The sequence below is a fragment of the Antechinus flavipes genome, chromosome 2 (genome assembly GCF_016432865.1).
Source record: "Antechinus flavipes isolate AdamAnt ecotype Samford, QLD, Australia chromosome 2, AdamAnt_v2, whole genome shotgun sequence".
Classification (NCBI taxonomy): Eukaryota; Metazoa; Chordata; class Mammalia; order Dasyuromorphia; family Dasyuridae; genus Antechinus; species Antechinus flavipes.
Window position 1 is genome coordinate 58,779,891 of NC_067399.1, and position 27,055 is coordinate 58,806,945.

Below are 27,055 nucleotides of genomic sequence, written 5' to 3' on the forward strand. Positions count from 1 at the left end.
TGTTTTCTTAAAAAATTAAAAACAAAAAACAAAACAAGTGAGAATATTAATTGGGGAAACAGGAAAGGTTTCATGTAGGTGATAACCTGTAATGAAGGACAACATTCTAGGAGTGAGGCACCCCTTGGATAAAGGGATGAAGTGAGAGATATAGATCATCATATAGTTCCATATATAGGGAATAGCTAGTATGCTAATTTGATTGGATCACGGATTGCTAAAGAGAATATGAAGCAAGACTAGAAATGTGGTTGAGAGCCATGTTATCATAAGCCTTAAATTCTAGGCAGATTATTTTGAGAATAGGGAGCCACTGAGGATTTTTGAGGAAGCAGGTGATCTGGTCAGATTTTAGGACTATCACCTTCAATATGGCTGCTCTGGGGAGGATAGATTGGGGAAGGGAAGAGTCTGAAAGCAGGAAGGTCAAACAGGAAGCTAATGAAGTCTTGTGATGGAAAGGTGATAAAGGCTTGAGCTGGGGGTTCAAGGTGAGTGAGGAGAGGGTGTTCTGGAGGTAGATCTGACCCAATTTGGCAAATGATGGGGTAAGTGAGGTAAGGACCAAGAAAGTTTCAGTGAATGTCACGGATCTACTCCTTCCTTCCCCTCCACACTCTGCCAGTTTCTGCCCATCTCTATGCTGTTTTTGTGCCTTTTACTCAGATTAGTAGCCTTCATTCTCAAAGAGGACCAAAATGACATTACTGTGTTAAGTCTAGTTACAGACTGTAGCTAATCAGACCAATATGAGTCAGACACCAATAGGCCCCAGGAACATTTGGGGTGGATTCTCTAATTTTATGCATACAACACAACCTCAGTTTGAGATCCCTGGAATCACCCCATAAGAATAAACTGGAACATCCCAAAAACAAACTCTCCAAGAAGTTATTTTGGCAGTTATTTAGTTTATTCAAGATGTAGTCCTGGGAAAGAGCAGAAGTTAGTAACTTCCCCTGGCTGAGCTCAACATCAGTGATGCTCGCTGGCCCAGGCTTTGGGGCTCTGAGAGCTTGAAGTTCTAAAGGCCCACAGATCTCATCTGGGTTCAGGAAACTTTTGGGATGGTCAGTACTAAGGGTACCTCTCAGATTCTGGCCCAGCCAGATGCACAATCACTATCCCTGTCGCAGGGCAAGGGCCTTTTGGTCTATTAACAAGGAACTGTCTTTAGAATCCTGCCCTTCCCACTCCTCCCCCCTTTATATCCTCCCTCCAGGAAGATGTCCCTCCAGGGGAGGCCCACATTGGGGCCTCCCAATTGTCTGAGCCCCAGCCTTTGTACCAGGCAGGACTAAGCAAGTCTCCTTCCTAATCTGAGCTGGGGCTGTAAGATTGGGGGCATATAGGGTGGGCAGGGGCAGTCCTAGGGAGGCTTCCTACTCTCTTTCAGCAGGGAACTGGCCACAGCCAGGGCCCCTCCCTGCAAGAATCTCACAAAGTGGTCTCCCACCAGGGGCCCTATGGCATAGAGGCCCCTCTGCCGGGTGCTCTGATAGGTGAAGGGGTCAACGTCAATGGGGTTCCTCTTGGGGCTGAGTGGTTGGTCTGGGTCCACAGTTAAGTCAGTGCCGCCATTGGCCAGGAAGGAGAGGTCAGGGTAGGAGCCAATGAGCACCAGCACAAGGGAGACCCTGAACAACCTGTGCTCTCCATTTTGGTCCTGGAACACAGCCTGGCGGTCCTCCTGGAAGAGCAGGGGCCGATGCTTGGGCAGGCTCAAGTAGCCTTTGTAGGCGGTGGGAGAGAGGATGGATTTCTCCTGCATCATTTGGTGCACTTTTTGGTACTCTGGGTACATCTTCTTGGGCAGCTGGTTGAAGATGAGGTCAGGGTCGTTCACTGGTCGGCGGAACGCGTGGATCACCGGAAGGCTGTAGCGCCGAGCGTACAGGACAGCATCAGCCGCCGACAGCCCAGCCCCGATAATGAGGACGGGGTCAGAGGTAGGTGTCACGATCCCAGCCTTCAGGGCCTCTTCCAGGGCAGAGAGCTCATAGTGAACGTAGGGAAGGTCCTCTCCAGCAATGCCCAACCGGGCCGGGCTGTCTGATGTGCCTGTGGCCAGGACCAGATTGCGGGCACGGAGACTGAAAGGCTTCTGGCTCCCATCTTTGGTGGTCATAAAGCCACTCACCATGAACAGGGGGCTCCCATCCTGCTGGCCCCCGAGTTCCTCTGACTCGGGGGTCTCAATGTCCACGGCCGTGACCACAGAGCCACAGAGGAAGTTGTGGCTGAGTCCCTTCTTCACCACGTAGTCCTGGTAATAATGGGCAATGTCCCCAGCTGTGGCCCGGCAGTCCCGCAGGCCCCTGGGATAAATACCGCAGCAAAGTTAGAAGTCATTCTCAGTGGTCCGAACAAATACAGACACATGAATGAGCCCTTAAAGCTCTCAGAGGGTACAGATCCTATTGGCCTTGGGCTTCCTGGATTATGGGGCCATTTCCAAAGAGACTGGTCCATTAGGTTCTTAGAAGAGCGAGCCCTGGGCTTGGAATCAGGAGACTTTATCAGGCACCCTTATGATCTGGGTGACCCTGGCTCAAAGACAGACACTTAATCTCTTAATTTTTCTCTCTGTAAATGGGGATAATAATAGGACTTGCCTCCTGGGGTTATTGTGAAGATAAAATGAAATAATATTTGTAAAAGTGGTAAACCTTAAAGTGCTATGCCAACATATTTTATAAATACATATGTAATACATATTTTTATATATGAAGCTTTTGTTTAGTCCTATTTAACGCTGTGTGACCCTATTTGGGAGCTTCTTGGCAAAGATACTAAAATGGTTTGCCATTTTCTAACTCATTTTACTGATGAGGAAGCTAAGGCTTTTCAAAGTTAAGTGACTTGTCCAGGGTCTAGTAAATGTCTAAGGTTGCATTTGAACTCAAGTCATCTTGACCCCAGGCCTAGAATCCTTTAGCTGTCCCAGTATAAATAATCTATAGACCAAATAGATTGGGGTATGTGATGAGAATTTCTATTCATGCTCTCTTCCTTGAGGCAATGGGGAGTTCAACAGGAGAAAATAGGAAGGAAGAAAAGCAAAGGGCAAAAAAAGTGGGGCAGAGATTGAAAAAAAGTGGGCAGGATGTTCTAGGCAGGGTTAAAGCAAGGGTAAAGAATGAGGGGATGGGGCCCCACAAATTGTGTTGGCCAACATAACCTAGGGTTCAGACTTTGACTAAACTCAAGACTAAAAGTTGTGAGTAATTTTTGCATTTATTTTTGTAAAGGTAATTTCTGTAATTGTTTACAATTGAAAAATGTTTATTTTTTTATTGAAAAATTTATTGAAAAATTCAAACATTTTTGTAAAATTCTTTTTGACAGACATTTTCTGAGCAATTTTTTGTAAACATTTTTGCAAACTTCATTTTGACAAACATTTTCTGAGCAATTTTTGCAAACATTTTCTGAGGAATTTTTGTAATCATTTTTGTAAACTTCATTTTTATAAGCTCTTCCTTCTGTTGTGGAGCTGGGAGATTTGTGGATCACTAAGGATCATTAAATGCCAGGGCTGAAAGGGACCTGAGTACTTATCGAGCTCAATCCCCTCACTTTCCAGATGAAGAAGGAGAGCCCCATAGCTTAGATCTTAAGGTTGTTAGTTCAGTGCTCTTTCCCATAAATCACTTGACCCTGTAGTTCCTCAGTAAAATTTCAGTTTTGCAGTCTTGCTAAAATTTCCTTTTTCCAGTATTGCTAAAGCATGTCTCCAGCTTCTCACTGGAGAGGGGACAAGCACTTGTCAGATGGGGCCAATGTTCTGATTTGTTTTTCTTTAAATGACCCTCTTTGTTAAAAGGGAGGATTTTACTTTTGTGGAGGAGTCGTCACTGGAGAGTAACAACAAAGTAAAAAATAAAGAGCATGCATAAAACATTAAAAAACAATCTCAGGATCTAAAAAGAGACTGTTCATAAGTAGAGAAATCAGAGCCACATATTTAGAAATGAAAGAGATCTGAGAGATCCTCGAGTCCCACCCTCTTGTTTTATACATAAGGAAAGGGAGGGACAAGGAGGTCAAGGAATTTGTCCATTTACACAGTGAGTTTACAGAGTGGTGTGAGAGGGTATACTGATAATGATCAAGTCTTCTACTGGATAGATAGTATGGGAAAGGGTAGAACTGAGAGGGTGGGAATCAAGGAAAAATGTCAATTGGTTAAGGTAGGCACCATATACCATTTTTTTTACAGGAAGGTGGCTGGTACAGGGGATAAAGCAATAGATTTGGACTCCAGAAAACTTGGCTTTGAATATTCCCTTAGACACTTAGTTGTGTGACCCTGAACAAGTTATCATAAGATTGGTGTGAGGATCAAAAGAAATAATGTGTGTAGAGAATTTGGCAAACTTTAGGCTATTATTAGGCAAACTGTAAGCTATTATTATTATTATTATTATTATTATTATTGTCATTGTTGTCATCACTGCAAAAAGGAAAATAAAAGACCCTTGGACCAGGTTCAGAAGGGACATGATTCTGGATTTTGAGTCTTCTGCTCCAATTAGAGTTGGGAGAAATGCATTTCTCTAACTTGGAGCAGCCTTCCTTCCCCACTTCTCCTTCCCTCCTCCCCTGTCAGCCCCATATTCTCACCTGCGCTTCCTCTGCATCCAGTCTTTAAACTTCAGGTCAGGGAGCCCCATCCACTCGCCTTGGCTTAAGGTCACCATAGAGCCTTCGATGGACTAGATAAGAAGAAAGTCCTTTAGTTTCTGCTTCCAAAATCCCCCCGACCCTGGGGCCCAGCCAAGGGAAGGAAGGATGAGTGGAAAGAGGGATGGGAGAAAGTCTCTTCAGGAAGGGAGGATGATACATTGGCTAGAGGAAAGGGACACAAAGGACCAATCACTAGAAGAGAATTTCATCATTGGACACTGGACATTAGACATCAAAGTTCCCCGATTTCCCAAAATTGTTTCCCCCAACTCACATGCCAGGCCCCTCCAGGGAGACTGCGACCCAGGACCAGATGGGAGATCATTTGTTCTGTTCGGTGTTCCCAGGTGAGGACAGACTCAGTATTTCCTCCAAAATCTGTGTCTGGGCGCAGGAGAGCATCAAAGAGCAGAGCTACAGGGCTTTGACTTCTGCCCTCCAAGCCCTCTGACAGATAGTCCAAGTCCTACCAGGGAGGGAAATATTTCATTTAGAGTTACAAGGAAACTTAGGGGATCATTGGAGACAATCCCTTTGTTTTACAGACAAAGAAACGGAGGCAGAGAGTCAATGATTAGTGTGGGCTCTTTGGTAGTCCTGGCCTAGGACCATAGGAGACAAGGGTGGGCCTGAGTCTCTGATCTTTTGACTAGACCCTCCTTAATATTCAAGACCAAATTGTGGGGGTGAGAGAAGCAGAAAAAAAAAAACCCAAACAAACAAATTACCGCTAAAGTTTTCAAGGTTAGGTATTAAGCAAAGAAATCAAGAGAAGGGAAGGACTACTGACTCCATGGGGGAGGATCAGGGTGCACTTGTAAAGGCTTCCATACTGACCTGGTCCAGGATGGAGACATGAGGCTTCTCAGTCAGTTTCATGTGCAGGAGGGGATGTGGATGGACAGCATCAGCTTTCATATAAGGTGTATAGCCAGACAGCAAATAGGACAGACAGATTCCTGAAGGGCCATTACCTGGGAAGGAGGAGAAGAGATGATGTTTGGCCCATTGTTGCCAAGTCCACTTTCTAAAGGGGAAGAGATGGCTGCCCCAGTTCCTATCTCTCCATGAAGATCCACCAGTTAAAAATCACACAAAACAAAACCTCTACAGAATATATTTTTATAGGATCTTAGGTATGAAAGCTATAGCTACAAGATATCCAAGCCGATGATCCGCAGCTCCCCAGTTATCTTGTATATAGAGTCATACCTGTCTCAATATGAAGGGGCTGGATGCTAACTGGGGGTTTTATCTATGTCACAGATATAGGCTCAACATTAGTAGCTCTCACAAGCTCAGTCTGACCTCTAGTTGGCATTTAAAGCCCTTCATAGCTTATTCTTTCCCTACCTTTCTAGTATTCTTACCCTTTACAAGTCTCATCCACATATCCGACAGTCCAGTTGTACTCCTGTTCCTCAAACATGTCTCTGACAGGATCCTGCCTTTGCTCTGGCTTCCCTGTGTGTGTGGGATATTTCCTCCTCTTTGCTTCCCTAGCTTACTTCGAGATTCAGCTCAAGTCCTCCCTTTTGCAGGAAGCAGATATAGTCCTACATCCCTTCAACTCCCATGTGCTTTCCCCCTGAGATTGGCTTCTATGTATTATATACCTTAGGATAAAGTTATTTACTTTCCAATTAATTTTAAATTCTTTCTTTTATTGAATATTATTTTTGTTGCATTGGTCAATCAAGGATGTATTTAGTATTTCTGCTTTTCTGTGTTTGTTAGTGAAATTATATCCTAATATGTGGTAATTCTTTTTTTAAGCACATGCAATTCACTATGAAGAAATCTGTTGGGTTTATACAATAAGTAAGAAGCCTAGATCAATATTGTCATTATCCTAATTTTTATAAAAAGTTTACAAAATATTGTTACATGATTTAATAATGATTTTACCAGTAGAAATGACATTTTAAAATAAAAAAAGCACTATAATCTGCTTTGTTGCTGCATTCCATATGACTTATAACTGAAACCTTTTCTATGTATTATCTCATTATTAAAATGTAAACTCTCCAGGATATATAGACTGTCTTTTATTTTTCTGTTTGTATTTCAGCAATAAACACATCATAAAAGTTTAACTTTCCTTCTTTCCTTTCTTCCTCCCTTCCGCCTTCCTTCCTTCCTTTCTACCTTCCTAACTTACTTTCTTCCTACCTTCTTGCCTCCCTACCTTCTTGCCTCTCTTCCTTTCTTCTTACCTCCCTTCCTTCTTTCTTAACTTCCTTCCTCCTTCTCTTCCTCTCCTTTCTTCCTTCCTTCCTTCCTCCTTTCTTTCCTTCCTTCTTCCTTTCTTCCTTCCTTCCTTCTTCCTTCTCTTCCTTGTCCTTCCTTCCTTCCTCCTCTTCCTTCTCCTTCCTTTTCTTCCTCCTCTTCCTTCTCCTTCCTTCTTTCCTTCCTTCCTTCCTACCTGCCTGCCTTCCTTCCTTCCTGCCTTCCTTCCTTCTTTCTTCCCTCTCTCTTATTTCTTCTTTCTTCCCTCCCTTCTTTTCTTCCTCCCTCCTTTCTTCCTCCCTTCTTCCCTCCCTCCCACCAACTGCTTGTGGTAGCTTCTGAAAGTATTATTTTCCCCTACTCTTGACCAACCTCAGGTCTTGAGGTTCATGATCACTGTCACCTAAGGATTCAAAAGCCTAGGAGACTCTTCTCTCTCAGAAGGGAATACTCACCAATGATGATCACTGGGAGGGGCTCCTTCCACACAAAACACATGATCACAAGAAAAGGTTTCAAAGCCAGAAGCCAACCTGTCAGGGCTGAAGAAAGAGATAATTATTGCGGTGACCTGAGCATTATTAAGCATGGAGGGAGGTTTGAAGTCTTTTATCTTGGCCAGTGATAATCCTTGCACCACATCTTCTAATAAGTGAGAAGATAGAATTTGGTGCTGGAAGAGAGTAGATCAGTTACCTAGTCCAACCTTCTCATTTTCCATATAAGGAAACTAAGGTTTATAGAGGGAAGAGTTTGACCCAAAGCCAAAAAGATGGTAAATAACAGGGAAAAGACTCCGGCCTAGGTCTTCCCAATCTAATTCTCTGTCCACAGCACCCTGGTGGAGATCTCTTTTCTCAGACTTAACCTTCTCAACTACCACACACTCTGTTCTAGACCTTTCCTAGGCAAAGACAGGGGCTCCCTAGAGGATGTGGACCCAGCCTGAGACCCTGCCAGCTCTTGCCTTCCTCCCAGCCAACTCTCCTTTCCTTTAAATGTTTATCAGTGGCTTCCTCTCTCCTTACCCCTGAAAAACCCCAGCAGCAGCTGCCCCTGCCTTCAAATTTCATGAGCGTTCTTGTCTTCCTCTGCTTTTGCTTCTCGGATCAGCCCTGACCTGTCCGCCTGTGCAGAACAACCCTCCCTTCCCTTGATGGAATTTAGAAAATATACTCTTATTACTATATGTTAAAGGCATTTTGGCATGGTAAACCTGTAATGATAGGATGCTGGGAGGGGAAGCAGGGGCTAGGGGCTAGGGGCTAATACCTGAATGATAGCCATCCACTTGGGGAAAGGGTGGAGCTGGTAACCTGAGCTAAGGAGAGTTTGGCCATCCATTGGGCTTAAGGTACATCAATCATTTCTGCTCTCCAAATGAGGTCCCTTTCTCATACTTCCAACAAGAGCCAGGAATTTAGAAGGCAGCCCCCAAATAAATTTAAAAAAAAAAACTGGCAAGATCAGAGATTGCCTCTAGGAAGGAAGGGTTATCACCGAAAGAAACACATAATAAGGGCGATTAAGTTTAAGGAAAGAGAGGAAATGGCAATGATGTTGTTTTTTAAGATTTGCAAAATCCTTTATGTCCATTATCTCATTAGTCTTTATAACAACTCTCCAGGGCAGGTTCATATTACCCTCTTGCATAGAACCAATATTGACCAGAGTCCCCTCCTTTCGGCATAGTTAATAATAATCTGATACTATTGGAATAATCTCTTAATTTTGTCTCCCTAAATCAAGTCTATCTCAACCTCAATCCTTTCTATACATAGCTGCCCAAGTGATTTTCCTAGAGTGTAAGCCTTCTGATCATCCCCTCCTCAATAAATGTCCATGGCTCCTTATTGTCTCTGGAATCACATATAAACTGTCTAATGTTTTGCAACCTGCCTTTGCTCTCTTTCCATTCTTATTATATTCTTTACTCTCCTTCCAGTCAGGAGGTGCAGTGGACAGAGCCCTGGAGCTGGAATCAAGAAGAGAGGAGAACAAAACCAATATTAAACCCTGGGTAATTCATTTTCACTTGTCTGCTTCAGTTTCCTCAATTGTAAAAATGAAAATAATAGCAGTGTCACCCTTCCGGGGTCATTGTAAGGATTAAATGAGCATAGTACCTATCACATAGAAAGTATTTAATAAATAAATCCTCTTTTTTCTTCCTCCCTTCCAGCACTTTATGGCCCAGTCAAAAGGATCTTTGATGTTTTTTTTTCACTTCTCCCCTCTGTCTGGAATGAACTTTTTTCTCAGTGATACCTCTTAGAATCTTTCCTTTAAAACTCAATTCAAGTCATTTTCTGCCTCTTTTGCAACTCACCAGCTGTTATAGTCTCTCTGCCCCCTAAATTACCTCACATTTGCTTTTATTTTATTTTTTCTAGATTTTATTTTGTCTGAGTGGGTAGCCTCTAAAGTTCTGGGCTTGGAGTCAGAAAGATTCATCTTCATGAATTCAAATCTGACCTCAGACATTTACTGGCTGTGTGATCCTGGACAAGTCATCTATCTCTCTTTGCCTCAGTTTCTCCATGTGTGAAAAAGCTAAAGAAGGAAATGACAAACCACTCTAGTATTTTTGCCAAAGAAATCCCAAAAGAGGTCATGAAAAGTCATCCATGACTGAACCAACTCAAAAACAAATATTTTGTTTGACAATCAACCAATCAGCATTTATTAAGCACCTACTATGTGCCAGACAATATGTGTGCTAAATTCTGGGGTAAAAAGAAAAACAAACAGAAAAAATCACTGCTACACAAGTGCTCAGAGTTTAATGCAGGACACAACATTCAAACAGCTAAATACAAACAGCATACAGACAGCATAAGTTGATAGATAATCTCAGAAGGAAAGCACTAACATTTAGAAAGACTGGGAAAGGCTTTTTGCAGAAGAGATTTTAGTTGAATTTGAAGACAATAGGAGTTCACTGAGGTCAAGGCCTGTTTTGTTTTTTGGATTTGGGGGTTTTTCTGTCTCTCCACCTTCAATGCCTAGTGCAACCAAAAAAAAAGAAAAAACAAGGGGGTGAATAAATACTAGGTGCCAGAATGATTGATACAGCCCAGGGCCAAAAAGAATAGTCCTGGGATTCCCATGTAGAGCGATGTCTTCCCATTCAAAATAAGGCTGAACTTAGAAATGTCAAGCAGGTTGATCTAGCCTCTTCTCAGACATGGTTACAGTCTGTAAACTATATTCTAAACTCTAAATGGGTCCATTCCAAGCTTTGCCATCTCTGTTTGGAGTGAAGTTTCCTCTCTGTACAAATTTTGGATTGTTAAGAAGCTCGTAGGTACATCAGAAATCATCTCATCCAATTTTTACCCTGATAGAAATCCTCCCAACATCCACAAATGCTGAAGAACTCCAGAGACAAGGAATTCATCATGTCTTGAGGTCACCTATTTCATGGTGGGACTGCTCTCATAGTAAAGACGATCTTCCTTATATTAAAGTGGACCCCGCCATGATGTCCTCCCCTCAAACTTGCCCCCATCCCGCCATTGATCCTAGTATCCCTCTGAGACCAAGTAGAACAATTCTAATTTCTTTTCCACTAAAATTACTTGAAGATCCTCTCCTGAGTCTTCTCTCATTGAGGTTAAATATATTGGGTTCCTTTAAGTGAATATGCTATGTTCCTTTGAATGCAATCTCCCTGAGAACGAGGACTGTGTCATTTGCTTCTCTGTATCTCCAGCCCCTAACATAGTGGCTTGCCTACAGAGCATCGCAGGAGCGGTTTCTCCAGTTCATTCTACAAATGAAGAAACTGAGACACACAGAATCACCCACCTAGTAAGGGTCTGAGGTCATAGTCACAAAGATGAGCTTCCTGACTTCTGGCCCAACACTGTATCACTGCTGCCCTCCAATCCTGGCTACTGTTATTATTGTTCCAAGCCTTGTGCTCTCTCCACTCTGCAACACTATCTCAGTTTCCTCCTTTGTAAAAAACAAACTAACAAACAAAACAACAACAAAAAAGGAGTTGGACTGGACAAAACTCTAAGGTCCTGACCTGCTTAGGCCCAACAGGCAGCACAGACAAAGTTCCGGACTGCATCCCGGGACACCTGCAGATTTGAACTCCACCCTCACAGCAGGGAAATTGGACTCTCCTCCAGGTAGTAGCGGTGGAGAAGGGCAAGGGTTAGTTACAAGCAAGGACACTGCTCCTGACTCATGGACAAGAAATCTTGATTCCTCTCCATCATCTCCGAACCCTGGAGCGTTCATTCACCTGAAAGTGGTGGCAATTTCACTGACTATCCTGAGGAGCTGAGGCAGGACTGGATGCTGGCTGAGGTCCTGAGTTCAACAGCCTATGAATATGTTAAAGACATTGTGAACCTATGTGAGATTCCCAGGTAAAGACAGGACCTGCTGTCCTTAGCAGGGCTCTCTTTAGGAACCCAAGATTTGGGAACAAAGTCTAATTTAATCTCATTTTATAGAAGAGGAAACTGAGTCCTACAGAGAGCTAAGTTATCTAAAGTGAATTCCTTGACAGGAGGGACTTTTTAAAAATCTTTCTTCCTTTTTCTTTGTACCACCAATGCTTGGCATAGAGCCTAGTACACAGTAGGGGCTTAATCAATGCTTTAAGGTCATACAAATAGTAAGCAGCAGAGCCAAAATTGGTGAGTTTAAATTCCATCTTATTTTTACACTACCACCATTATCATCCTAACAGTTAACATTTACCTTGGATCTAGCAAAGACCCGTCCTGAGATGGTTGTTAATCATTGCTGAATTCCCAACAAAAAATTTAAAAACTTTGGAAAACACTCTGCATCCACTACTTTCACCAGATCCTCACTGGAATTACCTCTAAAGTAGATATTGTTGTGATCCCCACTTTATAGATGAGCAAAGGCCCAGAGAATTTAAATCACTTGCTAATCATGTCTAAGACAGGATTTGAATCCAAATCAGAACGCTCTCTCTTTATGACATGGTCAAAGACTCTCAGAAATCTTCTACCTCTCCACCCTTCCAAAGCCTGATGTCACCCTGGGAGAAATGCCAAAGGCCTCCTGGGATATATTCTAAAGGACCATAACAATGATAACAACTGTAATAACTGCTACTTATATGAGACTTTAAGGCCGGCAAAGCCCTCTCTTTACAGTCTGACCAGCACCCTGGGACAACACCCCACATGACATAAATGCCTCCTGGATAAATGAATGAATGAAGCCTCGGAGAGTTACCTCAGATTTTTCAGATGGAAAAAAGGAAGCATGTTTGGATCTAGGACTATAATAATGACGGTTCACATTTCCGTAGCACTTTAGATAATCAAAACACTTTTCTCCCAACAAGCACTGAATAGTTTGTAAAAAGTATGATTATTATTTTCCACTTTATAGACCAAATTACTTTAGGTCACACAGCTTTTAAAGGAGCACTACCGGAAGACCCTGGGACTCCAAAAATGGTCATCTTTCCCACCGGTTTCCCCCGGGAAGCCCCTTGGGACTTCTGTTAGAAAGGTGGCAACTGAGGGACTGTTGTATAGTATTCAATAACAGTAGCCAGGATTGGAGGGCAGCTAGGGATACAGTGGGGAGTGTTGGGCCAGGAGACTTTGTGAGTTCAAGTCCCAGAAAGTACTGTAGGAGTGAGGCTCACTGCATCCCTGGATCCAAGGACTGGTGGGTTTTTTAAGCAGGAAGACATTTATCATTGAACTGCCGGCCCCCAAGCCTCTGGGAATACCCGGAGCTGTGATCCCGGGGGGTTTCCAGGAAAGCCCTCGGATCCGGGGTCCCGGAGGTTCCAGGTCGATTTTTCCGCAGGCATTTGGGGTGCTGAGCGCACGCCCCCCACCCTTCCCCCAACTCCAACAACCCTCACCTGCTCAGGGGCCACGAGTGGGAAGATCCGGCCAGCCTCAGCTTCCCGGGAGAACAAGGAGCTACGGGATCTCGGTCCGGCTAGTCCTTCAGAACACCCATTGCTCAGAGCCGCATGGGACGCGAGGTTTATTTCACCGGGCGGCAGGGGGCGGGGCCAGAAAAATCACTTTCATAAGCGTGAGTCAGCAGGGTCTCTTCATATGAATGAACTGGAGCTCCTCGGGTTACCGGGCTGTCTGACCGCCTTAAAGGCGCCGGCCTCCCTTTCTGCAACTGCTTGCCGGGGGCCGGCCTCCTCCCGGGGTGAACTCCTCTGCTTGGGCTCCGGGACTCGTCTCCTGTAGTCCCGCACTCGCCTTGGTCTGGACTGAGCGAGGCTGAGCCCAGCAGTAAACTTTGTCTTTTCTGACCTGGGAGGGAACGCAGATAAAGATAATAGATAAAGAGCTAGACGGAATTCGGAACCCGCAGGGTTAGAACTGGGAGGGAATCGCCAGGCAACGGATCCAACCCCTTTGTTTCGCAACGTGGACTTTGAATGTCTGAGGAAGTCACTGGACTTGCCCAAGATCACACAACTACTCCGTCCGAGGCAGGGTCGGAAGTTGGCTCTTTATGACTGACATTCAGTGCCTTATTAGAGGAGCTTGATCCCTGGGCCTAGAGTCACCAAGACCCGAATTTAAATCCAGACTCGGTCACTTCCTAGCTCGGATGGTCCCAAGGCAAGTCACTTAACCTGCTGTCTGCCTCAGTTTCCTCAACTGTAAAATGGGGATGATAATCGCTCCCAGGATGAAGATTCAACGAGATACTTATAAAATACTTATGTAGTGCCCCAAATCTGTATTTGCTAGCCCGACTCCCTCATTTTACAGGTGGGAAAACTGAGACCCAGGGAGATTAAGAGTCAACACCAAGGCCACCCAAATTGTATATACCAGAGAGCCAGGATGTCAGTCTCTCAAAAAATATCTGCTAGATGCCAAGATAGACACTGGGGACAAAAAATAAAAATGGAAACATCTGCCCTCTAAGCACTTGCGTTCTCCAGAGGGAGATGTGTACACGTATGGGTACATGCGAAATAGACACGGAATATGGCACTTGACTGCATCTTGATGGCACCGGGGAAGTCTAAGAGGCAGAAGTGAGAAGGGATGCCTTGTGAAGGCAAGAAGCGGGAACTGCAGGGTAGTGCATCAGAGAGAGACACTAAAAAGGTCACACGGGGGATTGCTGTTGGTCCTTCCTTCTCAGAGAAGACCATGACAGGGGGCAAGAGATGTCATGACTTGCAAGTGAATTGGATATAAGAAAGGGAGGGCTGTGCCAAGTCAGCAGTTTCCCTTTCTCCTCTGGAGCCGTCTGGAGTGGGCTGAGTACAGCTGGTAAGGGTATGATTCCCTGTGTGGTCAGAGGGAGGGGAGGAAAAGAGAGCAGGAGGCGGGGGGAAGGAGGGAAGGAAGGAAGGAAGGAAGGAAGGAAGGAAGGAAGGAAGGAAAAGAAAAAGAAAGAAGATAAAGAAGGAAGCAAGGAAGGAAGGAAAAGAAAGATGGGGAGAAAGAAAAGGAGAAAAAGAAAAAAAGAAAGGAAGGAATAAAAGAAGGAAAGATAGAGAGAAAGAAGAAAAGGAGGAGGGAGGAAGGAAGGAAGTGAAGGAGAAAGGAAGAAAAAATAAGGAAGGATACAGAGAAAGAAGAAAAAAGAAAGAAAGGAAGAAGAGAAGGAAGTGAGGGAGGAAGGAAAGAAGAAAGTGAGGGAGAGAGGAAGGAAAGAAGGATAGAGGGAAAGAGAAAGAAAGAAAGAAAGAAAGAAAGAAAGAAAGAAAGAAAGAAAGAAAGAAAGAAGAAAAGAAAAGAAAGAAGAAAAGAAAAGAAAGAAGGAAAGAGAGGAAGGAAGGAAGGAAAGAAGGAAGGAAGGAAGGAAGGAAAGAAAGAAGGAAAGAAGGAAGGAAGGAAGGAAGGAAGGAAGGAAGAAGGAAGGAAGGAAAGAAAGAAAGAAAGAAAGAAAGAAAGAAGAAAAAGAAAGAAAGAAAGAAAGAAAGGAAGGAAGGAAGAATGGAGGGAGGGAAGAAGGAAGAAGGGAAGGAAGGAAGATGAAAGGAAAGATGAGAAAAAGAGGGAGGAGAGAAGAAGAGATGAAAAAGAAAAAAAGGAAGGAAGGAAAGGAGAGAGTGGGGGAGGCAGTTATGTGACTGGAAATGGTCAGTTGGATTCCCAGTGGGGCAGCTACTACTTCTCACAAGTTGTTATTTGTCCTTCATTCTCAAAGAGGACCATGACATCAGAGAGGTGATGCAATGATTTATAAGTGAATTGGATTGAAGTGAGGGAGGGCTATTCCAAGTCACCATTTTCACTTTCTCCTCCAGAGCCATCTGGGTCCACATATAGATCAAGATGACTAGAGATAGCCTTGGATACAGTGGCCTTTTTAAGCCCTTTCCCAGGTCTCAGTTTGACTGAGTCAATACCCATTCAGTAAAATGGTCCCCTGGAGCCTAAAATCTAGAGCACATATAAGTTCAATCCAGGTTCTCTGACTTCAAATCCAGGACTCTTCCCATGATGTCACATTATTCTCACACACTAGCCCTCATTTCTGAGTTTTATATACTTTATATACATATGTTATATACTATATACTTGAGAAATATCACCACTATTGTTCTCACATTACCCATGTATTTTGTCTAAAACCCAGGGCTTTGCCTTATTTTACAACATAGATTTTAAACAGTTAACATGCTGTTAACATGCCCTGTCCTGGGATGGTCAATGACTTCAAGATTGGGAAAAATCTCCTATAAATGGTTTTTGTCTTTGTAGGATTCCAGTACCGAAAGCTGCATTAGAGGTCATGTAGTCTCCCCTACTTCCAGCCACTGATCACACACTTGAAGATACAACTAAAGGACCCTCCAGTTTTAAAATTCTATAAACATACCATTTAAAAACAAATCTATTTGGAAACTCAGGTTTCTCGTCTGTAAAATGAGATGGTTCGAGAAAGTGGCCTCTAGAACTATGAGTCATAGCCATGGAATGCTGTGATCCATTTCCTCCTTCTCACGTGCCTAGTATAGAGTCAGGCTGGGTTGTAAGTGAAACAGGAGAGGTGGAAGACACAGGACTGTTAGGGGGGGAAAAAGTACAATATTTAAAAATGTGTGGAAGGTCATGGAATGAAAGGATAATATACTTCAGGCTAAGAGAGTACTTGGAGACCATTGTGTCCAACTTCCTCATTTAGCCGATGAGGAACTGGGGCCCAGAAGAATTAAGCAACTGTTTAAGGTCACATGCAGAGCCCAAATTTGGACCAAGTATACTTTTTATTGCACCATGTTATTGTTGTTTTTGTTATTGTTCGTGAGAGGGGGACTGACAAGACATAAATTGTAGTCTGTAAAATGACTAAACTAGTGATCTATAGTTGAGGGACTGAAGCAGGGAGAGGCTGGAAGTAGGGAGACCTGTTAGGTGACAATTGCTAGGCTTCCAAGTGCTGGTTTTGAGGAGGAAGGACAAAGCTTTAACTAGGATAATGCCAGTAGAAAGGAAAAAAGAAGGAAGAATCCAGGAGGTTTTGAAAGAATTTGGTGGAACTTGATGGACCGATTGGATATAGAGGAAGAAAGAAGTCAGTCAGTCAATGAGCATTTATTAAGTGTTTTACTGTGTGCTGGACAATTTGACTAAGAAGGAAGAAAAATTGATATTTCAGATTGTAGAGGGAGGAAATCATCTTCCTGGGTGAATAGTTCATAAATTGGGAAGCTGGGAAGAGGATATATCTCGGGATGGAGTGATAGGGAAGAGGATGAGCTTGGTTTTGGAGATGTTGTTTAAGATTGTGAAAAGACACCTCAAAATAGATATCCAGGTTAGGTTTTTTGGTCCAGTCAGTTTTCGATAGTTTTCCAACACTTCATGACCCCATCTGGGGTTTTCTTGGCAAATATGCTAGAATAATTTGCCATTTCCTTTTCTATCTCATTTTCACAGATAAAGAAACTGAGGCAAATAGAGTAAAATGATTCATCCAAAGACATATTAAGTATTGAGACCAGATTTGAACTTACAATGGACTCTTCCTGAGTCCAAACTTCTATTCTTTGTACTACCTACTTTCCTATAGATGCCCATAGACAGGATAGTACAGATAGAACACCTGATTGCAATCAAGCCAGGTTTGACTCCTAGATCAACCACTCACCACCTATGTGATCTGGGCCAAATTAAGCATCTATTTCTCCCTCTGTAAATGAAAGGATGGAAATCTTCAACATTCTTCCTATCTTTAAAATCCTATAATTTTGAGGTTTAGGTCTGGGGTAATGGAGGTCAGAACTAGACATAGAGCAGCTGAGGCTCACCAAAGGTGAGAACAGAAGAGTGCAATCTTAGAGGAGAGAGAAAGAAGGGTCAAGAATCTGGAAATGAACTATTCTCTGTATCACTATTACATCCTTCTCTCCACATCCCTCTCCCAGTATATTCTGGAGATTCAGGAGGAAATCTGTTCAGGCTTTCTCTTTCCTGCCTGGGAAAGGGGCTGCCATTGCATCTGTTTCTCATATCTTTTTCCATCCTCTTTACTCCTCCATCCCTTGGGTATAAAGTGGGTTGGAATTTTCCTGTTTTTTTTTTTTTTTTAAGATCTATCAACTGAGTTACAGTAGTTGCATCTCCAAAATAACAGAAGCAGACTCTGAGCAGGATAGAGAAAGGGACTGAGCCCCAAGGAGGGAAGAAGCAGGGGAAAAAAAGGACCATGAAATTACCCATTAGTTATTCTGCAAGTTTTCCCCTGAACATTGCTCATAATCATTCTTACTCAGTTAGCAATGCAGAATTGTTCCATTTCCATTTTAATCTAGAGAATCTAAGAGAGAGAGAGAGAGACAGAGAGAGAGAGAGAGAAAGAGAAGAGGAGAAGGAGAGAGAGAGAATCTACCCCAAATGTTCAATGGGACTATTTGTGTCCCACTTGTGTCAGAGCATCCCAAGCTCATGTTGGGACACCCTATAACTCTACTCTAATATAGTGATGACATTTGGGTCTTCTTCGAATATAAAGGACAACAATCAACCATGAACATTCAACATGAACACTTTTAACCGGTTTGACTTCCCAAAGTCAAGACTGAAGGGTTAATTTAAGTTGGAAGGGAGCCTTGGACCTGGATTTTGTGTTCTCATTCTGACATGTGTGACTTTAGAACACTCCCTTCCCCTCCCAATTTCAGGTTGCTTCTTGGTAAAAAGAAGATCCGGATAGATTAGAGATCTCTAAGGTTTTTGTTTGGGTTTTTTCCTCTCTACTCGGACATTCTCTGAAGCCAGCTGGCCTTTTGGACTTTGGCCTCCTTGGATCAGTATTCAAGGAGCTTACATTACCTAATGATGCCTAGTCCTAGGCTCCACACACAGCCTATGCCCAGTAAATTTGGGGGGATTTAACTTGGATGAATTCAACCGGAAAACTGAGACACCTTGTGTTTAGGCCGTGTTTCTCAGTCTTCCATCCTTTGGAGGTGGGTTGGAATTTTCAGATGAGCAAATGGAGGCAGAAAGAGATGAAGTCAGTGATTCCTTCTGGGCCAAGCGCTAGTCTAGGAGGATTAAAGAAGTCCTGAGGGGAATCTTTTGACCAAAATGGCTCCTGGTAGCCAAAGGAGGGAGAAGGAACCAACAGGGTCAAGGAGTACCAGCTTAATGTTTGACAAGATGTTGTCTTGGAATCCTTTGTCCCAATGACCTTCTGCCTCATCCAGACCCAAGCTTCAGTCTGATTTCACCAGGTCTACTGACCATTACTGAAAAGGGTTATTATACAGATGGTCTGGAAAGGTCAAGGGAAGGATTTATTTATTTTGTTTTGGTACATGAGCTTTACACCTTAATGTTTTTTTGAACGAATGGATAGATGGGGAGATATTATCGAAGGAACCCCAATCTCCTTTAATTGTTCTTTTAACTGTGCTCCCTGCAGCTTCTGCTTCTCATGATGACAGACACTAAGCCTGGCTCTTTTTCAAGGATTTTTGGAAATTTCTCAACTTCCAAATAAGTGACCAAGAATGGACTCTCTTATTTGGTTAGTTTATTTATTTAATGATGGGGTTATCAGAAATAGAATTTTTGTTTGTTCTACTTTGGAAGCAGAGACAGAAGCAAACACAGATAGAAAGAAGTGATCGGAGGGCAAGCAGAGACAAAACATTGAAAGGTTTTGCTTTTGTGAATTTGGGTGATTCCTTTCTCCCCTAATCCTTTATGATTTGATCCTTGAATGCCTTCTCTGTCACTCCATGAGACCTTGGGTTGCCCATCTATCGTTGTGATTACCAAAGGAACTAGTGGATTTGGGGGGTTAAAAGGGAATGGACTTAGGAATGAGTGGAGAAGCTCCTTTTTGCAAAACCCTGCTTAAACATAAGGAATTCAAAGCAATCAATTACCTTATCTGAGAGCACCAGCTGCTCCTCTCACTCCAAACCTGCTCCTGTTTTAAAGAGCCTGGACTCTTTACTCTTCCTGCTCCTCTTCCTAGATACCCCTACCAACCCAACTCTGTATTGAGAGTTGCCCATATATCTTTGCCCATAAGGCACAATCCAAGACCCTATACCCAGTGGGAGGCATCTTTTACACACCGGGGACAAGAGTCCAAGAGCCCATGCCCCAGCTCTGCCATTTACTTGCTTCGCTAATAGGATACTTCCCCCTCTCTGCTGCTCTGTACAATCAGGGGGCTGGACTCCACGTCTGAGGTGCCTTGGAGAACTAACATTTTAGAGCTCAGCTCAAATGCCTCCCACAAAGCCTCCCACACGAGGTCTTTCCTGATTTCCCCAGCTGTTAAGGCTGCCTCCGAATTGTCTTGAATTTCTTTTTTTATACATTTTGTTTATACTTGTAGGAATAAGTATAATATCCCCCTATAGAATATTCTCTGACTTTTCCTCTTTTCTCTTTTATCTATCTCCAGTGCAGATCTCCCAACTTTGGGCACTTTCACTGATTGTCTTCCAAGCTTGAGTTTCTCTCCTCCTTCATCCCCATCTCTTGGCTTCTTTGGTTTCCTTCAAGGCTCAACTAAAATTCCACATTCTGGAAGAGCCTTTCCTAGTCCTCCTTAACCTTAAGGTCTTTTTTCTTCCTGAGGCAATTGGGGTTAAGTGACTTGCCCAGCGAAGGGCTGCCCACCAGCCAGGACGTGTTAAGTGTCTGAGACCAGATTTGAACTCAGGTCCTCCTTACTTCAGGACTAGTGCTCTATCCACTGTACCACCTAGCTGCCCCCTAATGTGTTTTTTGATAATTGTCTCTAAATATAGGTGTGTGAGTATGTGTGTATATATTTTATATGTGTGTGTATATGTATATACATATGTGTATACATATTCTATTTCTCTTTCCACTCTTCCTTCCCTTTTCTTCTTCTCTTCCTCTTCTCTTCCTTCTTGTCCTTGTTCTTGTTCTTCTCATCCTCTTCCTCCTCTTCCTCTTCCTCCTCCTCCTCTCTCTCTCATCCTGTTCTTCTCCTCCCTCTTCTCTCCTCCTCCTCCTCCTCCTCCTCCTCTTCTTCCTCTTTTCTCTCATTTGTGTGTGTGTGTGTGTGTGTGTGTGTGTACATATGGATTTATGATGCCATGGTCCACTGGGTGACTAACAGCGACTAACAGCGATTGATCAACAAAGTGAGTGGCTTCTTTGACATCTGGGACACTAGTCTTCCCTGGTCCTCCTCTCATTCTTCTTGATCTCCTTTGCTGCTCTCCTAGAATTGATGTTCTCCAAGGCTCTCTCTTTGGACCTCTTCTGTTTTCTCCTAAGTGATGTCCTATCTATCCATAAAGCCAAGTATTATCCCAATGCAAATGTCCTCCTAATCTGTATATTAGTCTGTTGGGCTTCATTTCTGTTTGGATATCCTCTTGGCTTTCAAATTCAGTGTGTCCAAAACATCTTTCCCCCAAATTCTTGAAAATTCTCTATCTCCATGGAAGGTATCGCCATCTTCCAATAACTCAATTTATACTTGGACTTATACTTGATTCTTCATATTCCTTCACCTTACATATCCATTAAATTGCCAAGTTCTGGTTAATTCTGCCCCCACCCCCACCCATAATCTCAATTTTCTCCATTCACAAATTCTAATCTCTGTGGTAGACTGTTGGAATAGCCTGTGATTTACTGGTTCTCCCTGCCTCCCATCTCTTTCCTTTTCAATTCATTCTCTTTATTCGGATGTCAAAATAATCTTCTAAACCAGGGTTCTTAACTAGGAGATCATTAACTTGTTGTTTTTTTTAAATAAAATATTTATACAACTATTTCAACACAATTGGTTTCCTTTGAAATTGCATTTCTGTGTGTAATATTTTGTGCATTCAAAAGCATTATTTGGAGAATAGGTCCAAAGGCTTCTCCAGATTACTGCCTAAGGGTCTAAGACACAAACAGAGTTACTTAAGGACTCTTGCTATAATGGTTTAGAAATTGAAGGGTCCTCAAACTACGGCCTGCAGGCCAGATTGGGCAGCTGAGGATGATTATCCCCCTCACCCAGGGCTATGAAGTTTCTTTATTTAAAGGCCCACAAAACAAAGTTTTTGTTTTTACTATAGTCCGGCCCTCCAACAGTCTGAGGGACAGTGAAGTGGCCCCCTAGTTAAAAAGTTTGAGGAGCTGCACCCAAAGAAAGAACACTGGGAAATGAATATAAACTGCATGCATTTTGTTTTTCTTCCTGGGTTATTTATACCATCTGAATCCAATTCTCCCTGTGCAACAAGAGAACTGTTTGGTTCTGCACACATATATTGTATCTAGGATATACTGTAACCTGTTCAACATGTAAAGGACTGCTTGCCATCTGGGGGAGGGGGTAAAGGGAGAGAGGGGAAAAATCGGAACAGAAGTGAATGCAAGGGATAATGCTGTAAAAAATTACCTTGGCATGGGTTCTATCAATAAAAAGTTATTTAAAAAAAAGTTTGAGGACCCCTGGAATCACTTTAGAACATTGACCATGCTCCTCTCATCCTCAGAATTTTTTTATGGTATTCGAAAAGAAAATATACATTCTTTTAATCAATTAATCATCGAGCATAAATTAAGTCTGTATCATGGTCACCTAGAACTGTTGTAGTGCCAAGGATGCAAAGACAAAAAAGAAACATTTCTTATTCTTATCAGCTTATTTTCTGAGAGGCAGGTGGATGGAACAGTAGATAAAGTATGGAACCTGAGTTAAATTTAGCATTGAATATTTATTAGTTTTATGACACTGGGCAAGTATGATTCTGTTTGCCTCATTTTCCTTGAACAATGCTTTCCACACCCAAAGAGAGAATTGATAAGGTCTGGGTGCAGATCATAACATACTTTTTAAAAAAATGTAGTGTCTGGACTAGCTCTCTGGAGGATCTGGGGACCAGCCTTGGTCTTAGTGGAGCAGTGAAGGAGGCAAGAGAGCCAGGAGGCTGGTCAAACAAGGAATGTCTCATTTCCAGTCTTCTCAGCCCTTTTATACCTTAGTACAATCACATCATTACAGCACACTGAATAAGTGTGAACTAGAGAACCATTACATCATCACAGCACACAAGTGCTAACTAGAAGCACCCTACTATTGATATGCAAATGCCTCTTACTGTAAGTGTTCTTTGCTTCAGGTAGAACACAGGTGTTCACATCCTCCTTGACTTCTCTGGAAGGTAAGAACACCAAACTAGACATTGTCAGCAGGTTTTCTCTGGGCTGAAGGGTCTTATACCTTATCCAGAGTTCCCCACTATCTGTAGCCCTCTACAACTCCTAATCTGTCAAATGGGGGCTTCACTTTCCAGAGATGTTATGAGACTCAAATAAGATAATATTTGTAAAATCCTACCACATTGTCTAGCACAAGTAATAAATGCTTCTTTCTTCCATTCCTATCAAGGGAGATAACACTTATATATGATGCATAAAATAAATATATGATATATTTTAAACAATATATATACATATGTGTTTATATATATGTATATATATATAGACACATATACATACATGTAAATATCCTAGGAAGGAGAGCAGTAGAAGCCAGTAGCAGATCAGAAAAAGCTTTCTGTGGGAGAAGGTAACACATGAGTCAAGTTTGAAGAAAATAAGGGGTTTATTTAAAGTGGAAGTGAGGAAAAAGTGCCTTCCAGCTGCTAGACTTGGGAGATGGAGCATCATTTGGCAGGAAGAGCAGGAAGTCCAGCGTGGCTGGACTGCAGAGAAGGAAAGGACTAATGGAAGGATTGATTGGGGCCAGTCTATGAAGGGCTTTAAAAGTCAAACAGAGAACTCAGTGTGCATTGGATCCTAAAAGAACTGTGGGAGGCATCAGAGTTTATTGAGTGAATAAGAGACATGTGCAGACCAGGGTTTTAGGAAAATAGCAAGAAGCTCCATGGAGGTGGATTGGAGAAGTGGGAGATTTGAGGTAGGAAGACCAATTAGAAGGCAATTAGACTAGTCTAGGTAAGAGGTAATTAAAGTCAGATGGTAGCAATGTGAGTAGAGAGAATGGGACAGATTGGAGACGTGAACCAGAGATAGAAAGGACAAGATTTGTCAGCTTATTTAAATATATGGCATAAAGGAATATGGAGGGAAAAGTCACAAGCCTAAATCACTGTAAAGACAGTGGTACCTTTGAGAGAGAACAAGAAGGAAGTTCAGGGAGAGGGGTCATTTGAGGAAAAATAATGTTTTTTAATAGCTTTTTATTTTTCCAAATACATGCAAAGGTAGGTTTCAACATTCATCTTTGCAAAACCTTGTGTTCCAATTTTTTCTCCCTTCCTCCCCTACCTCCTCTGCTCAACAGTAAGCAATTTTCTATAGATTAAACATGTGCAATTCTTCTAAACATATTTCCATATTCATCAGGCTACACAAGAAAAATTAGACCAAAAGGGAAAAAATGAGAAAGAAAAAAACCCCAAGCAAACATACAACTCCCCAAAAAGGTGAAATGACTGTGCTGTTATCCACCTTCAATCTCCATAGTTCTCTCTCTGGATGTAGATGGCTCTCTCCATCACAAGTTTATTGGAATTGTCTTGAATCACCTCATTGTTGAAAAATGTCAAGTCCATCAATTAATTATTACATAATCTTCTTGTTGCTGTGTACAATGTTCTCTTGATTCTACTCACTTCACTTAGGATCAATTCATGTACGTCTCTCCAGACTTTTCTGAAATCAACCTAATCATCATTTTTTTTTTTTTTTGCTGAGGTAATTGGGGTTAAGTGACTTGCCCAGGGTCACACAGCCAGTGTCTGAGGGCAGATTTGAACTCAGGTCCTCCTGATTTCAGGGCTGGTGCTCCATCCACTGCACCACCTAGCTGCTCCTTTCCATGTAGTCTTGTATTTTTTTTTCATCTGAACCAAGTCACTTCATTAGGATGTAAATGGTGGTAGTTTTTTTTTTTTTTTTGGTTCAGATTATGAAAAGGTCAGATAATCAAAATATGCATGCACTGAAAGGCAGTAGGAGTCACACCCACGGTTCCCAGGCATGGGGGAAGCCAGGTGTGGCTTAGCTCTGCTACCACTGTCTTCAAGGGTATGCTTGTCAAAAAGGTATTCTGCCAGAATGGGGGCCCCCATTTTGGGCAGGTCGGTTAAGTGATCACCCAGTCATTTGATGGATTTTACCTGTTTGTCCAGATAGGGGGTTTTGATGAAAACACATAAATGGGGGTCGTTTTTGTCAGTTGCCAGCTTGTACAATTCTATTTTTTAAAAATTTGTAATAGCTTTTTTCCAAACTACATTCAGAGATAGTTTTTAACATTCACCCCTGCAAAACCTTGTGTTCCAAATTTTTCTCCTTCCCTCAACACCTCCTCCCTCCCCTAGGCAGCAAGCAATCCAATATAGAAACATGTGCAATTCTTCTAAACATATTTCCATATTTGTCATAGTGAGCAAGAAAAATCAGATCAAAATGGGGGGAAAATGAGGGGAAAAAGCAGCCAAACAGACAACAACCTCAAAGATGGGATCCACACTCAGTCCCTACAGTCCTCTCTCTGGGTACAGATGGCTCTCTTCATCACAAGGTCATTGGAACTGGCTTAAATCACTTCACTGTTGAAAAGAGCCATGTCCATCAGAGTTGATCATCATATAATCTTGTGGACAATGTTCTCCTGGTCCTGCTCGTTTCACCCAGCATCAGTTCATGTAAATCTCTCCAGGCTTTTCATTTCAGAAAAACCTGATTTCACAGCTGCTCATCATTTCATATAGAACAATAATATTCCATTACATTCATTCCCCAAATGCTGGGCATCCACTCAACTTCCAGTTCCTTGCCGCTACACAAAGTAACGAATGAGTGACCTTTTCCCCCAAGTACGGAGCACATTCCTTTGCATTTTACTACTCTCCCAGACTTGATGATCTTGTTTTTTGATCTTTCAGGAAGATGGGGCCACCTTTTTGGTTTGGGAATTCCATCAGCTTCTCTACATGTTCCCTTTCCTCATGGGAATGGTATGGGAAATACTTGGCAACGTTCTTGGACACCATGTCATCTCGTGGACAGATAGATGTAGGGGACATGAGGCTCCAGGATGATCTGCTGGTTGGTGGCAGCCTCCAAGTCCTGATCATAGTTCTAGCACATTTGAGAGGGAGTTAAGATCAATAAGATGGTGAAAAGGAGGAGGGAGGAAGAGGAGAAAGAGGAGGAGGAGGAGGGGAAAGAGGAAAAGGAAGAGGAAGAGGAGGAAGAGAAGGAGAAGGAAAGGGGTGAAGAAGAGAGAGGAAGAGGAGAAGGAGGAGAAGGAAGGAGAAGAAGGAATAAGAAGAAAAAAGAGAAAGAAAGACTAGAAGGAAGAGGAGGAAGAAGAAGAGAGGGAAAGCCTAGAAGGAGGAGGAGATGTGGATAGGAAGGAGATGATTGCACAGCAGCTGTAGCTGATAGCCCTGTATTTTCACAGGCCAGGAAAGCTTTTCCTTCTTGTCTTTTAGGATACTTACTTCCCTTTAAGGCTGGACTCTGGCAATCCCTTCTAAACAGACTTCCTTAGCCCTTCCAATTTGTTGATGCTTTCTCCTTGCTCAAATAGCCTGTACCACACTCCTTATAGTCCTTCCCTGAACCCAAGTGATTGTAAACTCCTCCAGGGAAGGGTCTGTTTCATTCTGTGTGTGCAGTACCTAGCACTGTCCTCTGAATGCAATCTGTGCTTAATTGATTTTTCATAAAGTCTGAGCTGGAAGGGCTGGACCCTGAAGCCAGCTCTAGTCCATTTCTCTTCAATGTTAAAAAGAGAACTGAGGTCCAGGTTCTCATCCTAAATCATCCAGGTAGTAAGCATCCCAGGCAGGATTTGAACCCAGGACTTTTGCCTCCATAGCCAAGTGATCTTTCCCTCGCCCATATTTCCTCCAATTATGTTATTGAATGAAATGGAAATGAGAGCCTTACAGTGACTAACAGAGAGACATTACCGATAGTGGAGTGAATAAGTTCATGCCTTCTGGCTGCAGGTGATATCATAATTTCAATTAAGATATTAATTTCAAGTCACCTAATGTGCTCTGCAAAGTGCTAGAGGCTTATTTAGTCTTCATTGTCTCTCATGTTGGGGAGGTAGAGAGAGGGATGGATCTGGAGCGAGACACTTGTTGGAAAAGGAGGGTTAGACAAGGGGATCCCAAAGAAAAGCTTAGGTTAATTTTACACTTTTATCTGGAGTTGGATCTATTCCAGGCCCAGCAATGATTGCAGATCAGGCGCATGCTTTCCCTAGTGAAAACTGAGAAAGGACACAGCAGGGAGGAAGCTGGTGTAAACACCTTTTCCCTTGGTGTGTGAAACAAGAAGTCATCTCTGTGGGTTCACACGATGTCTCCCTGTTGGATGTTTACATTAGGATGGTGTAATGAAAAAAAAAAAAAAAAGATGAATTTGGAATCAGGATACCTAAAAATCTGGTCACAACTTTGTTCAAAAATCCTCAGAGGCTCCCTATTGCTCTTAGCACATTATAGGTGCTTAGTAAATATATGTTTCCTACTAGGTGTTTAATAAATGCTCATTTCCTTCTAGGGGCTTAATGCTTATTTCCCTCTAAGTACTTAATAAATGCTTGTTTTCTTCTAGGTGTTTAATAAATATTTCTTTCTAGGAGCTTAATGCTTGTTTCTCTTTAAGTGCTTAATAAATGTTTGTTTCTGTCT

At 42.6% G+C, this 27,055-nt stretch overlaps 1 protein-coding gene and 1 pseudogene across 2 annotated transcripts; both read right to left on the minus strand.

Annotated features, from left to right (window-relative positions):
- Nucleotides 1–891: 891 nt before the first annotated feature.
- On the minus strand, nt 892–13,168 carry OSGIN1 (oxidative stress induced growth inhibitor 1). 2 transcript variants are annotated; one of them, XM_051974937.1, is made up of 6 exons: nt 12,797–13,168; nt 7,374–7,460; nt 5,527–5,663; nt 4,964–5,155; nt 4,627–4,718; nt 892–2,318 (listed from the first exon to the last, which is right to left on the minus strand). In XM_051974937.1, the coding sequence occupies exons 2-6, from the start codon at nt 7,414–7,416 to the stop codon at nt 1,370–1,372; spliced, it is 1,413 nt and encodes a 470-aa protein (XP_051830897.1). In that variant the 5' UTR covers nt 7,417–7,460; nt 12,797–13,168; the 3' UTR covers nt 892–1,369. The 2 variants fall into 2 exon arrangements, with proteins under 2 accessions (XP_051830897.1, XP_051830898.1); XM_051974938.1 differs by lacking the exon at nt 12,797–13,168 and having other exon boundaries at nt 7,374–7,835.
- On the minus strand, nt 10,959–25,505 carry LOC127546415 (ferritin heavy chain-like; annotated as a pseudogene).
- Between the last annotated feature and the right edge of the window lie 1,550 nt (nt 25,506–27,055).

What these genes read in the sequence shown, in the direction of transcription:
- OSGIN1 (XM_051974937.1), bottom strand. Translation starts at nt 7,416, where the DNA reads ATGTGTTTTGTGTGGAAGGAGCCCCTCCCAGTGATCATCATTG. An exon ending in TCCCTGGAGGGGCCTGGCAT is followed by an intron (nt 4,719 to 4,963) that starts GTGAGTTGGGGG and finishes CTTCTTATCTAG; the next exon opens with TCCATCGAAGGCTCTATGGT. An exon ending in TGGATGCAGAGGAAGCGCAG is followed by an intron (nt 2,319 to 4,626) that starts GTGAGAATATGG and finishes TATTTATCCCAG; the next exon opens with GGGCCTGCGGGACTGCCGGG.